General features: G+C 35.9%; 1 protein-coding gene across 30 annotated transcripts in view; it reads left to right on the plus strand.

Annotated features, from left to right (window-relative positions):
- Positions 1-15,727, plus strand: part of LOC146002413 (uncharacterized) — a 562,931-nt gene that overhangs the window by 517,080 nt on the left and 30,124 nt on the right. For all 30 annotated transcript variants that reach the window (XM_083140199.1, XM_083140200.1, XM_083140202.1 and 27 more), the window contains 10 exons: positions 327-398; positions 607-684; positions 5,125-5,193; positions 5,745-5,816; positions 6,631-6,702; positions 7,122-7,193; positions 7,826-7,897; positions 9,062-9,133; positions 11,105-11,173; positions 13,623-13,694. In XM_083140199.1, the coding sequence (XP_082996325.1) occupies positions 327-398; positions 607-684; positions 5,125-5,193; positions 5,745-5,816; positions 6,631-6,702; positions 7,122-7,193; positions 7,826-7,897; positions 9,062-9,133; positions 11,105-11,173; positions 13,623-13,694 (720 nt within the window). The remainder of the gene's footprint in view (positions 1-326; positions 399-606; positions 685-5,124; positions 5,194-5,744; positions 5,817-6,630; positions 6,703-7,121; positions 7,194-7,825; positions 7,898-9,061; positions 9,134-11,104; positions 11,174-13,622; positions 13,695-15,727) is intronic.

Consider the following 15,727-nt stretch of genomic DNA (forward strand, 5'->3'; position numbering starts at 1 on the left):
ACGAGAATATTGTTGAATTTATTACTATCATATAATGCTAAAAAATTCTGTTGTATTATAGAGATAGGTATCAATTTCATGTGATAACTATTCCGACTTCTTGTTTATTGAAAAACAAAAGTTGAAAGTTCTCAGTTTTAAATATGTGCATATAATTTCAACACAAAATTAACTTCCAAACATACAGAAACTTTTGATTTTAAAATACACTGATCTTGATTGCATCCTTATCATAATCATATAAAAATTTGACCTTTTATTTCTCTTCAAAAACACATCAATATTTTGCATATATTTATTTATGTCCTTGTACTGATTTATTGCAGCTAATTCATTTGCAAAGCAGCAATTTCTGACGAAGATGATTACTCTATGGACCTCCTCAAAAACTTTAGCAGGTACTGTTACCTTCCTTTTACATTAAAATATTATATTTGTCAATTTAAGAGTTTATATTGTACATTTTATGTTACTGTATGTATGATCTCTTTACAAACACTTCACCTAGATCAGTCATATTCACAAAGTTTAAATTCATAAACTTTTAGTTTTAGGAAATGATGTCGCTTATAATAAATTACAAATTAATGCAGATGTGTGTTTCAGTTTCAGAGAATGTAAATATCCACAAGACCATTGTTGCAAACCTTACAGAAATTTGGGATAACATCATACAGGAATCAAGTAAGTGAGATATGTGATAAATATCACTTTGAATAATTTTCAATTCATGCTGATATTGCAATTAAAGTTGCAAGTTATACTTGTTTGTTCAGTGATGGCTCATGGTCTAGATCTATGGGTATGCATCTCAGCCTTGTGTCCAGAAGTATTATTTCCTAATTACTCACACTTGTTTTCGACTCCAAACTACAACAAGAATGTGAAATATTCTCAACTTCACCTCTCTCCATGTGCTACCTTGAATGGCATTTAAACTTACACTTTTTTGAAGTGAAGCATCACTACATGCCATGATTGGATATACGAGGGCAAATCAAAAAGTTTTGCCCCTATTTTTTTTTTCAGCTGAAATATTAGTGTGATTAAAAAACCGAGATATACATTCAATGCAATAGGTTTTTCTTGGAACTGCCAAGTGTTTACTCTCAGCTGCTCCGAGGCATGGCGCTGCTGTCAGTTTGCAAAGATGGCTGTAGTACTCAACACGTCCACATCGTATGAGCAGCGAAGTGTTATTCATTTTCTATAGAGCAAGTGACGAACACTCTTGGAGCACTCTGGAGCATGCACCATATACTCCAGGCCTCGCCCCCAGTGATTTCCATGTGTTCGGTCCACTGAAGAAGTTCCTGGTAGGCAGTGGCGTAGCGTTATAGTATGCCCGTATGCCCGGCGTTCCCAGATTTAATATTTCAAAAATGCTTAAATGCTGTGATTATAAAGTAAAACGTGACTAATTTCATATATGTTTGACCTTCATGCCATTATAATAGCTATTTTTCGCGATCCGCTTGCAACGCTCCACTCTCAACACTCATTCTAGCATCTCTTTTCAATGCCTTTCCGGGTCGGATGCCGAGCAGGTTCGGCGTACAGGACTCCTATATTCCTTGCTGCCTTTATGGAGGGAAAGCTTCCATTTCTACAGCACGCGTGTAAATGGGCTCTCTTACACCAACATACGAGAGGTCTACCGTGATTGGTTCATGTGACCCTTCCTGCCTTCTGAAGCAGACGACAGCGGCAGAATTCCTACCCGGTTCTTCGGTCTTCACGCTCATGCAACTCGTGCTATGTGATGCTACAATACGCAATATTGACTGACGTAACTTTACCAATCTCAAATATACTGCTTCTTAATGGCCATTGCATTGTATAATTTATCGCATGAACAGCGATGTGTATTAGAAACTAAAAGATCAACACAGTTTTTGTCAAATAAGTTGGTGAAGTCCTCGTGGTAGAAATTCAGCCTGTGGCTGCTCTACCACTTAACCCACAAAACTATTATTTTTTATTGTATTTTTTTCGTTATTATCTAACTACTTAATATTGTGTGAATGGAAATGTTTAGCATTTATTTGAAAACTCTTAACATCGAATGGTCTCTGGAGAAAATTATTTTAAAATGTTTATCAGCATTCTCAAGATGTAATAAACAGTGGTCTGAATTACTAATCGGCACTGTTACGTCAGTAGAGCGTACGATATTTGGATCATCCACTCTGCTTTTCACAGTGCGCCAAGACAACAGAGGTCCCTGGTTCGAATCCCAGCGTGAGCACTTGTGTTCTTTGTCAGTGTCTCTTCATCAATATCATCACTCATATTCATATTCGCAATTAACCAAAAGTGGTAGAAAAGTGAAATAAAATAAACCAAATCAATCAGTAGTTGGATCGCCCACAACAATGACGTCTACTGTTGTGCAGAGGCGCTTGTGATTCAGGTAGGTTTTTAATGACTTGCGTCATGCAGAAAGATATAAAAAAACGTATAGAACACCAGAGTTCAAAACATCTGTGGCATAGTGAGGCATCTAATTTTGTAGCTAAAACATGCAATGATGATGTTTTATTGAAAACCCAGCTTACTTCAGGCAAATAATACCTGTGGCGACTAATACCATAAGTAAATTATTAAGCAAGAAAGGGCCGACTCTTCCTTCGGACTTGGCGTACCCATCCGAAATGTCCATCCTACGCCACTGCTGGTAGGACAGAGGTTCATTTGCGACGACTAAGCGAAGACTGCTGTCCGGCGGTGGTTCCAAGATCAACTGGCCGAATTCTACAACAGTGGCATCTCCAAACTAGTGGTGCGATGGGACAAATGCTTGAAACACTGTGGTGACTATGTGGAAAAATAGTGCATAATACATAGAACAATTCATATATTTTGATTTCTCTGCATGCTTATTATTTCGACTGAGAAAAATTTATAGCAATGACTTTTTGATTTGCCCTTGTGCAATGTACGAGGCACATCCAGAAAGTAAGTTTCCCTTTTTTTAAAAAAAAAAAACAACACAGTTTCAGGAAACCATTTATTGGCAACAGGTACAGCAAAGGTTGAGCTATTTTTCAACATAGCAACCACAAGAATTGAGACACTTGTCGTATCGTGGTATCAACTTTTGAATCCCACTGTCGTAGAATTCTGCCGCCTGTGAATTTAACCAGCATGTGACAGAGGTCTTCAGCTCTTCGTCATTGCCAAAACGCTCACCGGAGGACAGGAATTTCTTGAGGTGCAAGAAAACGTGAAAATCGCTGGGAGCCAGATCAGGACTGTAAGGTGGATGATCAAACAACTCCCAGCCAAATTCCATCAAAACAGCTGCTGTGCGCCTAGCCGTATATGGACGAGCATTGTCATGGAAGAGCACAACACCTGCAGTAAACATGCCACGCCTCTTGTTTTGAATGGCACGTCGCAATTTCCTTAGTGTTTCACAGTAATGGTCAGCGTTCACCGTTTCACCTCTGGGGAGGAAGTCAATGAGCAAAATGCCCTTCCTGTCCCAAAACACGCTGCACATCACTTTCTGTACCGACAGCGTCTGTTTGAATTTCTTCTTGACCGGAGATCCACTATGCCGCCAATGCATTGACTGCTGCTTGGTTTTGGTTTCCGGGGTGAAGTGCGAAATCCACGTCTCATCGCCCATGACGATCCTGTCGAGGAAATCATCGCCGTCATCATGGTACCGTTGCAGGAATGTCAGTGCTGCTCCTGAACGTTTCATTTTGTGTTGGGGTGTCAGGTTTTTTGGCACCTACCTGGCACACAATTTTTTGAACAGCAGGCGCTGCGTGACAATCTCATGCAACACGGATCACAATATCTTCGGAAAAATGCTACTCAACTCCGTAATCGTGAAGCGACGGTTCTCTACGATGCGCTGCCGCACCAGCTCAACCAGATCATCAGTGATGAGGGACGGACATCCACTGCACTTTTCATATGGACACTTTGACGACCTTCCGAAAACAGCTGACACCAGCGACGCACCATCTGCTTACTCATAATGTTCGGCCCATAGACCTCACAGAGCTGACAATGAATGTCAATTGGCGCAATGCTTTGTGCATTCAGGAGCTTCCATTTCGGACCACTGCTGCCTCGCTACTGGCATGCGGCGGGAGAAGGAATTCGAGCTTCCACTTCGGAATACGAGCTTCCACTTCGGACCACTGCTGCCTCACTACTGGCGTCAGGCGGGATCTGTCCGCCTGGCATATGATTGATATGTCTTAGCTCTGCTGCGCATACGCAATTTACACGGCTCATTATGTTTACTTTCACGGGAAAAAAATAGGGAGACTTACTTTCTGGATGCACCTCGTATTAATGTGCTGTACTGTTTGCAACCTGTAATCCTGCTCTCTAAAACCAGACTGAAATATATTTTCTCTTTGCTCTCCTTATCATTGACTGCAACAGACCAAACTTTGATTTGCAGAGAAACCCAAAAGTGCTCAGCAAATACATTATTTCTTTCTTTATTTATACTAAACAAAGTCGTTGTTAGAAACAATTCAACATGTTGCTTTCAACGTCGATTTCACTGCCTGCTGTTTCCCTATCCTCTTCCTTCCCTCCCCTTCCTCATTCAAGGCACAACACCAAGTTCTTAACATATATTCCACTGTCTTAGGCAGCCCCAACTAATTTTTAATTATAACTTTCTAATGTCATGTTTCCGAACCAGCAGCGTTCATTATCTCATATTTGCTCATCATTCATTTCATATTATCCCCAATCATTCCCATTGTTGCAATTAGCCAAAAGTGGTAGAAATGCAACATTTTAAATAAACACTGTAGGGATTCTTTTAAAGTTGAGAGAATTCTGTAGTAATGGAAGAGGGTGTGTATAATAGAAATTATATTTTTTCTAGTTTCATGTTTTCAAGAAACTAGCTAAAAAACTTGCACACTGTATCTTCTTGAAAATAACAAACTCGTCAAAATATATTGAATTCTTTTCCAAATAAGCATATTTATTTTCTCCTGAACTATTTTTTTTAATCATATTTATTATTATATCTCACAGTATTTTCTTGTCTTTCTTTACGTCATTCAAATTTATAAATAACAATATTTTTCTTATTGTGTATCATTTTTCCAATTTATAATATTTTTTTATATATTTCAGGGAAGTTCAAGATAGATTATGATTACTTTGAAATAATATGGGAAAATATGAAGCGTCATACATTTAAGGGTATGTTTACGTTTCTGTTCACTCAATTGGAAAATTTAACACAAGTCTAAAAAATATATATCTCTGTCAAGATATAAATATTTTCTTTGTGTTTTAAGATTTAAACTGAATTGATACTAAAAATAATAGTATGCTTATTCTTGTAAATGAGCATGAAATATAATAAAAATATAGTGTGTGTTGCTTTCATGGGCATGTTTAGATTTGAGAACTGTAGGTTGAATGTAAGTTACACATTTATGTTCTCCATCAAAATATTTATCATTTTGTGTGAATTATTTAGTGCAGACACTGCAAAATATATATATAAATTAACATTAATTACAAAACATGGAGTGGTTAGCACATCGTGCTGCGACGCCAAGGGTCCCGGGTTTGAATCCCGGTCGGGCTTGGTTGTTTGTGAATGTCCATTCATCAATTTCATCACTCATCCCCATCTTTGCAAATTAGCCAAGAGGCACAAAACGCGAAGTAAAATAAACTAAATCAAATAAAAAAAAATACAAAACATGGAAGGTCATAATGATTATATACATTTTCTCTTCCAGACACCAATGATGACATTTACTCATTCATGCGAGAAATTGCTGAAATCTTGGTGGACACTGTTAAGCAAGGAAGTAAGTTTATACCTAGGTAAACTATGAATGTTGTAAATTTGAATCTTAAATGTTAAAACTGAGCTTTTGACAATCCTGTCACAAGGGTTAGCATTTCATTTTGCAAGTTGGCCCTTTTATAGAAACATTTCACTGATTGCCAGATACTGTATGCCCTATTATTTTCTAACAATAATTTTCAATTTAAATTTAAAAGGTTGACAATTTTTAAATGTTACAGTACTTAACCTTTTGAGTCCCAAGGCCCTTTTCACATGTAACCCCCTTGGTCCCAAGCCGATTTTGAGCAAAATGCAGTTTCAATTAAATGAATGTAGATCGGAGACTAATTGCCCTAGAGATGAGTGATATACCGTTGTACGCGGAATGAACCAGAGATTTAGACTATATGAAATTTTGCAAATTCGGCGTATATGTGGCAGGGGGAGGGGGCTAACTCTCAAAATTCCAAAATTTGAGAAAAAAATGGGGTCCCCAACTCCCACCCCCCAAGAAAATAGTACATGACAGTGTCGACATGCACATGGAAATGATCGCTGACATGTAAGGAACACAAAAATATTTGCATTATTATCATATGACCAATGTAACGTGAGTTGTACCCCCAAAAGGACTGGTCAGCATGCCACTGATTCAAGCTTCAAAATGCAGCGTTACCTTGAAATGACTTTAGCTGAGAGACTATTTGCCCTGGAGATATGAACGATATACCACTCATGCATATACCTTTGAGGGGTTATAAGAAATATTTTTTTAAGAAACATGAACATTATATTTCAAATGTAAATGTACAGAAATTCCATCTTTATTTTAGGTGTTGAGCAGTTGTCACTAGTATTGAGATGTCTAGTTGCTGAACTGTGGGCTCTCTACAGTGCAGTTCCAGGTATTTTTCCAGATTACAATACTTGGTAAATGTTAACTCAAAAAAGAATTCTTTATGGACACAAAACTTATGGTAAATTAAGAGAGAGATACCACAGGGACAAAAAACCTACCCACAAGATATCTTTCACTAACATGTTGAAAATAATGTACACAACTCAAAATACAATTTTTTTCAGTTGATACTTTTGTATTTTAATAAATGAGGAAGGGGCAGATTAATCTATATCCTGTGAGTACGAGCCCATCCCTAATTTATAGGTGTCAGCAAAAATTTCATATCAGTCAATCCTTACAATAATCTAATAAATAAGTATGTATCAACCATAAAAGCATGGCTACACAGACCATCTTCAAAGATACAACTTTTTATATGTAATAAATTTTTGCTTTGTTAATTATATTTGTTGTGTATTTCAGATGATAAGGTACAGGAAAATAACTTTGTAGAAGCCAACCTTATGATGTGGACTCAATCAAAGCTTCATCCAGGTAAATTATGTATCAGTGCTTTTCTTTAATGTTCTCCTATACATTTTACCTTATTTCTTCTTTAAAAATGTAAGCAAGTTAAAAGTGTATGCAAGTAGTAAATTTAATAAATTCTATGAATTCAGCCAGTTTCGGTATTAATGCTACAATTTGGCTTGCTAAGCAAATTAATTGAGTTAGAACAATATTATTTTTTTCTATTTGTAATTAATATACTTCAGTTAGAAAAATACTATTTCTGCACACTAAATTCTACTGTGTGCTCAGGGCCGGATTAAGGTGGGTGCTATTGATGCTGCAGCATTAGGCCCATTCCTGAAATAGGCCCAGATGAAAACAGAAGAGAATTTTCCAAAAGCTGAACAGTTTTCTTTTGCTATATTAACCTGAAAATAAATCTTAGAATGAAGTTTGGAGCCCCAATTTTGGACGCCTAGACACAGCGTTACTTATTATACAGTTTCTATTATTCTTTACGCTGTGACGTAACTATAACGTCGTTGTGTTTATTGGTCATCGAAGATTTCAAGCATCAGGCCCAATTTCGTCTTAATCTGGCCCTGTGTGTGCTCAGTATCTGGATCTGACATTAATATTTGCAACCTAATATATTTGTTTCTTTTGTCTTACAGGAAACAAAGAATTCAGGATTATATTCCTGAGAAATATGTATAGTTTATGGTATTCAACACATCCAAAAAGAGGTAAATATTGAATATGTAATTGATACTTCTGTAGCCTCCATAAAATAACAAATCAACAGTTTTTCAAGTATCTATCTGTTAGTATGTCAAATTCAGCTCTCTTTATTTCCGTTGTGATGTTTACACACGAGAGATTTATATTAAATGTTTAGTCTTTCTGTTAGTCACCATTGTAAACTACATTATATCACTTAAAGCAGAGCTTCTTGAAATTAAATGTATATAGGTGGGGAATCAAGAAACAATCATATAGAGAGAGTAAGTTAATGCACTGTACTGTATAAACTAATATTAAGAGCCCACTATATATAATAGTGAGTTGGACTTTTAAACAAGATTACTTCTAAGTAACATGATAATTTTTATACAGATTTTGTAACATTTAAAATCTGTTTGTTCAAGCTTCAATAGATACATATCATGCAAATTGTATATATTTCTGTCATTGTATTGGAGGCAATAAAAAGAAATATGTAGGAAACTATACTTTGAGTGAAGAGTCTAAAACTAAAATATTTTTTCACTTTTGTAGAGAATGTGAAAAGTATACATTACATCAAAATTGAAATGTATATCTACTTTCTGAATTGAGTAACAGTATTTAAAATTAGTGTTGTTGCTCAACTAATAATTTTAATTGGTTAATAAGATGAACTTAATGAATTAATCAATTGATTAATCAAATTATAATCAACTTTAAACAGTTTTTATAACTTGGAGGAAAATCAACTACAGACAGAATATCATTTTTAACTTTATTTTTACAGATAAAATGTAGTATGTATTCTTTCTAATAGTTCCATACACTATAAAAACCAGCACATACATTTTTTTAATGATGTATATCTTACCTTCTGGTTGTGATATTATGTAAAAATGCAAGAAGCATTAGTTCATGTCAATCATGTTTGAAAAGTCTACCTCGCTGAATGGTTTACATATTTAGTCCTTCACAGAATTGGCAGAGCAATTATGTGCCCTCCACCTCACATTACATTTTAATTCAATTCATTAATAGATGAAACACACTTGATTGGTTAATTGAATTTAGTAAAAAATCAAAAACAATATTCTATAACAGAATTTATTTATCTACAATTTTAGTAAGTATCCTTACAAAGTAATATTCACACTTTATGATAATCCTGTTTTATTCACTTTCAGTTAATGCAAATAATGATACAGATGAATATTTGGAAAATATAGTTTTGGAAGTCAAACGTAATCCAAGGAAAGGTAATATACATTTTTAATGATATATATTGCAAGGAACATTGCTGTGTATTATCTGTACACAGTAAGAAAGTCAATGAAAAATAAAGCTGTGTGAGCTCGTGGGTAGTAGCTCCTTACATATTCATTAATTCTTAGGTACATAGTACATAAAGAAAAACCCACAACTTGACATGGTTCTACTATAGTGTACATACTATAATATTTTTCTTTTTCGGCACCCCGTGGCGGAGTGGAATCCCAGCCTGGGCGTGGATGTTTGTGAGTGTCCATTTATCAATTTCATTATGTCATCACTGATCTACATCTTCACAAATTAGCCAAAAGTGGCACAAAAAGTGAAGTAAAATGAAGCAAATCAAAATAAACAATTTAATATTTTTCTCTATCAGTACACACAAGATAACTGAAAAACAACTGCATCAAAATCAACCAATAGATTTCAACAGTTGCCAGGTGTGCCAGTTAATAATTCTTAATTTCGTCGCTGGATGGCGCTGGAAGCAAGGGTTGGTGCACAGTCTCAACTGTTACGTCAGTGTCAGAACAGTACCTGTCAAAATGCCGTGGATCTGCAACCGAGTGCGAGTGATCGTGATATTGGGTTTGTGTGGTAAACATGTCGACCTTCAAACCAAATAAGGAGCATGTGCGGCACGTCCTGCTTTTCTTGTTCAATTAAAAGAAAAACACGAGTGAAAGCCATTGTATCCTTGTGGAAACATACGGTGACAATGTCCTAATGCAAGACGTGTGTGTGCGTTGGTTTTGACAATTCAAAAGTGGTGATTTCGACTTGAAAGACAAAGATCGCCTGGGTCAACTGAAAAAATTCCAAGGTGCCGAATTGCAAGCACTGTTGGACAAAGACGATACACAAACGCAACAACAACTGGCAGAGAAGTTAAATGTTGGTCGCCAAACTATATCTGATTGTCTTGATGCCATGGGAAAGATCCAGATTGGGCAACAAGACACGGAAAAGTGATTTTGCAGCACGACAATGCCTCATCACACACAGCAAAATACGTCAGAGACACCATTTCTGCATTTTGCTGCTAATTCTTGCCCCATCCGCCATCCGCACCAGACTTAGCTCCTTCGGACTACCACTTGTTTTCATCGATGTCTCACTCACTTTCCCAGCAACACTTCAACAATTATGAAGATGTCGAACAATGGCTTGCTGACTGGATCACCTCAAAATGTGAACGATTTTTCTGGTAGGGCATCCACAATTTGACAAACAGATGGGCAAAATGTGTAGCTAGCGATGGCGCATACTTTGAATAAAGCATTTGTTACCTTTCTCCCCAGATACACTTGTTTTCTTTCGGATCATTTAAGAATTATTAACTGGCATTCCTGGTAATATGTAATGGTTGTTTTCCAAACAATTGTAAAGTTTGCAGCTTAGTAAAGTTCACCAATACAATATAAATAGAGAAGGTGAACAAACAAGATATATTCTGCACCATGAGTTGTCCATAATATTCACTAAGTTGCAGAAACATTATCTGTATATTCACATGTTTAAAAGCATGGTAAGTACTGACATTTAGGTTGTATTGTAATAAATAAATATGTAAAATATGTGAACATTTATGAGTGTCTTGTTTATATTTCTGGCACATATTATATTTTTGACAGTGCCAACTAACTAACTCTCTAGCCTTCTTAAACCCAAAGGTTTATGGCTGCAGCAACACAAGCCATCCATCTGTCCCCATCCTGGGAAAGATCAATCCAATCTTTTCCATCCTTACCGATTTCCTTTAGGCCCATCTCAACGTTATCCCTCCATCTTCATCTTGCCTTTCTACAGGTTTCACAACAAGTTAATGTGTGCCAGAAATATAAATTCAAACATAGGTATTTATTCATGTCATACATATTTCTTTATAAACAATATGATGCAATTTGTATTTAGCTGTGCAGTATTTTAGTAATAATTAGTTCTTGTTATTTTCTTAGTTTACAGAAAACACTATAATTTTATTAGAGAGATGCTTCAAATCTGGTTTTCCTACAGGACTTACCCAGGTAAGAAAATTATAGTTATAAAAATTGTTATCTTGCAAAGTTTGATTTATTAATATGTCATCTTGAAATGTTATAACAATTATTGCAGTAACCTTAGATAATACTGATTTTAATCTTCTACGTGCTAAAAAAGGTACTTAATTATCTTATTTTTTTAATGTTGTAGCTGGAGTTACAATTTGTTGACTGCCCTGTGGTAATAAATCATTTGAATGAACATTTTAGATTTGATTTTGGTAATGTAGCCAATGTAGTCAAAATATTTTATCTTTGTTATTTTGAAAGATTGTATCTCATGGTTTTTCTATCATTTCTATAAGCATTATTTTTAGTGCGCCATGTTAAATCCATGCTGAAGTGATATATATTGAAGTGTGACTCAATTGAATCTTGGGAAGTTCTTGCAGAGTCTTGTCCTAAGACGAAGACGTATGTTGTGTCCATATCGTGTCAGAGTCAGTACTTCGACCCTGCCCAACTTGTCCTTCGTTATCCCACGCCGAGTGTATCGAAGTAGATTCATAGTAAAACTGTAAGCGAATGAGAGTGATGTCCTTCCAGACTTCGCATTTATACTCATGCCAGACTAGAGGTTACTACACCTCTTGTCCTCTATCGGCAAGGTGCACTTTCGTCACCTCCCGTAGAACTTCAGTATTGAGGCAATATGAAATGCAGTGCATTCCTGGGATATCTTGGATGAAGGAGGCAGGTTAATGAACAGTGGAAGAGAGCATTAAATGAGCCTCTTCTCGAACTTCACTCATTATACTTTGTCAATATATATATATATGACAATATTAGTGGTTCGAAAACAGATTCCAGAGGTTTTACATTCGACATAAGATTTATATATTTTTCTTCAGGCTAAAAAGAACAAAACAACAACAACAACAGTTGCCAACTTAAAATGGACATACAAAACCCAAATGTGAATGTGTTAATTCTCAATATATTTCCAATGCAAATGTTCCAAAAACTCTAGTCTATTGATATAATATAGTCACAATATAATACTTATATTCTAACTAAAGGCCTCCCCGATGGCGCAGTGGTAGCATCATCACCTTGTAATCAGGAGCTCCCTGGTTTGATACGGGTGGAGTAGTTCTGATACAACTTTAAACTGTAGCTGCAGTCCCGATTAGCCTTACTGTGCTTAAAGTGGACTTAAAACACAAATCAATCAATCAATCAATATTCTAACTAGGGCTAAGCTGTTACTAATATTGATGTATTGGTATGAGTCGATACCAGTGGTATCAGCATCTGAAGGTATCGGATCTTATTTACTGATACCAGCATCTTTCTGGTATTTTGGTCTCTCGTGGGATCCACAAAAAATAACACTTTGTGGTGTCTAATTATACTGAGAATTTATGCAAAATTCAAAGTTTTCATTTAATTTGCACCAGCATTGCATGGGAAAACTTTATTTTGTGAATACAAAACAGGTATTTTAATATTCTGATGTAATTCTTGAATAGTTTGGCAGCAAAACTGTGATAAATTGATGCTTTTAATTTCAGTGGAATACTCAGCCACTAATGTTAATCAATACTTTGAATAACTTTTTATTGTTTCAATTTTCAAGCATCGGTTTCAGTGTGAGAGGAGAGTATCAGCATCAATAGTAAAAGTGTCATCTGCTGAGCCCTAATTTTAATCTTTTAGAAATATTCTGAAAATTTCTAGTCTTCATTTATAATGGGAGGACTGAATAAGTGTATGGGTATATCAATTTTGTTTCAAATTATTAGTGACTTAGGGAAAATAGAGTTTAATACTGTACAACTAACTAATTAACTCTCTAGCCTTCTTAAACTCGAAGGTATATGACTGCAGAAACACAAGCCTTCCATCTGTCCCTATCCTGGGAAAGATCAATCCAATCTTTTCCATCCTTACCAATTTCCTTTAGGTCCATTTCAACGTTATCCCTCCATCTTCATCTCGGCCTTCCTACAGGTCTCTTACCATCAGGTTTCCCAACAGCAATTCTGTAAACTCTTCTTTCCTCTCCCATTCGTGCCACATGTCCTACTCACCTAAGTCTTCTTTATTTAATTATTCTAATAATGTCTGGACATGAATATAATTATTTATGCAGTTCTAAATTATCTAACCACCTCCACTCACCTGTCACCTCATCCTTTTTAGGTCCAAATATTTTTCTAAGGATTTTATTCTCCTCAAATACTCTTAATGCATGTTCCTCTTTTAATGCAAGGGATCAAGTTTCACACCATATAATACTACAGGCAAAATTACTGTTTTGTATATTTTAAATCTTAGTTTCTTAGATATTATACAAGAAGTTGAAAGCTTATGAAGAGAAAAGCAACATGCATTTTTTGAATTCAGTCTGCTTTTTATTTCTTCTTTAATACTGGACAAGCATGATATAAATATCTCTTGGGACAAAACTGATACACATTTTTTATTACAGAAAATGAAGTGTCCAATAAAGCTTTCAGAAAGAAGTTAGTTGATATTTGGAATCGTCATAGTACTGAGAGAGGTAAGTATAGGCTACTGAAGCCTGTCAGAAACCAACTTGTTAAGAGGCATTTCACCTATAGAATATAACATGTCTGATAAACGTACACCAGCATAATATATTGTTGACAATAAGATTTGTTTATCCTCATAAAGGTTGAACTCCTTCCAATGGTTTGCCTCATCAATAATCCAAAATAATATTTTCATAATGTAATAAAAAGTATTCACCTTACCCCATTGTAAGTATTTGCAAGGTCACTTGGCTTCTTCAAGGATATAAATCCCATGTCCAGGCCAGGATTCGAACCTTTAACCCCTACCATCATAGCACACAGTGCTAACAACTCCCCCACAGAGTTAAGCAAACCTTATGATGTACTAACATGAGCACCTTTTATTATATTACAATGTGGGCATATAGTACAAGCCAAGCTATAAATAATCTCTTCATAGTGTGGCATTTGCACATTTTTTTTACATTTGGCAAAAACCTTGAGTAGTTGCAAATTTACAAGCCCCAGGATACTTGTTCAAATGAAACAAAACACATTTCTGCATGCAAAATGATACTGCAAATGAATCCGGTTATTGTTGTCACTTGCATATCCAGGATCTTTTTTTTAACATCTTGTACCTAGGAGCAGGATACACTGTAGAGAGTTTTTTGTAATTATCATTTTTTATTTTCATTTTGAAAGTTGTTCAAAGACAATAATGGTATTCAGGGGTCATTTTAAGGGAAATTTGAATTTACCACTCTTTTTTCCGAGTTCTTTTCTGCTTTCATTAGAAAATTTTCACTTTCTCAAATTTTGGGTAGGAACTGTAGCTCCATCAGCCCTCCTGCGTATAACTGTGTTAATATCTGTGACATAATTAGGCCAGTAATGTTTCATTATGTTTTATTCAAATATGAGTCTACACCTGCATGACCTTGGAAGTTCATCCAGTCATCCAGGGCCTTTCTGCCATGTAGCAGTTGGGCACTTAGTAATAACATGTGTGTCTGAGTGGCAGATTACTTCTTGCTGCAATTGGACACTGAACAGGAAGAGAGAGTGCATAATGAATTTTGTATTAAACTCATAAAGACAGACATCTAAGCTTCTACAGCAGGCCTGTGGAAACCAGGCTTTATCATGAACAATGAACTATGGAGAGCCAGCTTTAGCATGGAAAATGACCTATAGAGAATATAGTTTATCATGTACATAAATATATGGAGACCAGGCTTTATCAATAATGAACTATGGACACCAGGCTTTATCATCAACATTGAACTATGGAGGTCAGACTTTATTATAAACAATGAACTATGGAGACCAGGCTTTATGATGAACAATGAACTATGGAAAGCAGGCTTTATCTTGAACAATGAACTATGGAGACTAGACTTTATCATGAACAATGAACTATGGATACCAGGCTTTATCATGAACAGTGAACTATGGAGACCAGGCTTTATCATAAATAATGAACTGTGGAGACCAGGCTTTATCGTGAACAATGACCAATGGAGAGCCGGCTTTATCATGGAAAATAACCCATGGAGACCATGGTTTATCATGAACATAAACATATGGAGACCAGGCTTTATCATGAATAGTGACCAATGGAGACAAGGCGTTTTCATGACCACTCACCAATGGACACCAGGCTTTATCATGACCACTCACCTATGGAGACCAGGCTTGATCATGAAAAATGACCAATGGAGACCCAGCTTTATCATGGAAAATAACCCATCGAGACAATGGTTTATCATTAACATAAATATATAAAGACCAGGCTTTATCATGAATAGTGACCAATGGAGACCAGGCTTTATCATGAATAGTGACCAATGGAGACCAGTCTTTATCTTGAACAATGAAGTATGGAGACCAGGCTTTATCTTGAACAATGAAGTATGGAGACCAGGCTTTATCTTGAACAATGAACTATGGAGACCAGGCTTTATCATGAACAATGAACTATGGATACCAGGCTTTATCATGAACAATGAACTATGGAGACCAGGCGTTTTTCATGAACAATGAACTATGGAGACTA

The sequence above is a fragment of the Lepisma saccharinum genome, chromosome 18 (genome assembly GCF_977018435.1).
Source record: "Lepisma saccharinum chromosome 18, izLepSacc3.1, whole genome shotgun sequence".
In the NCBI taxonomy this organism is placed as follows: domain Eukaryota; kingdom Metazoa; phylum Arthropoda; class Insecta; order Zygentoma; family Lepismatidae; genus Lepisma; species Lepisma saccharinum.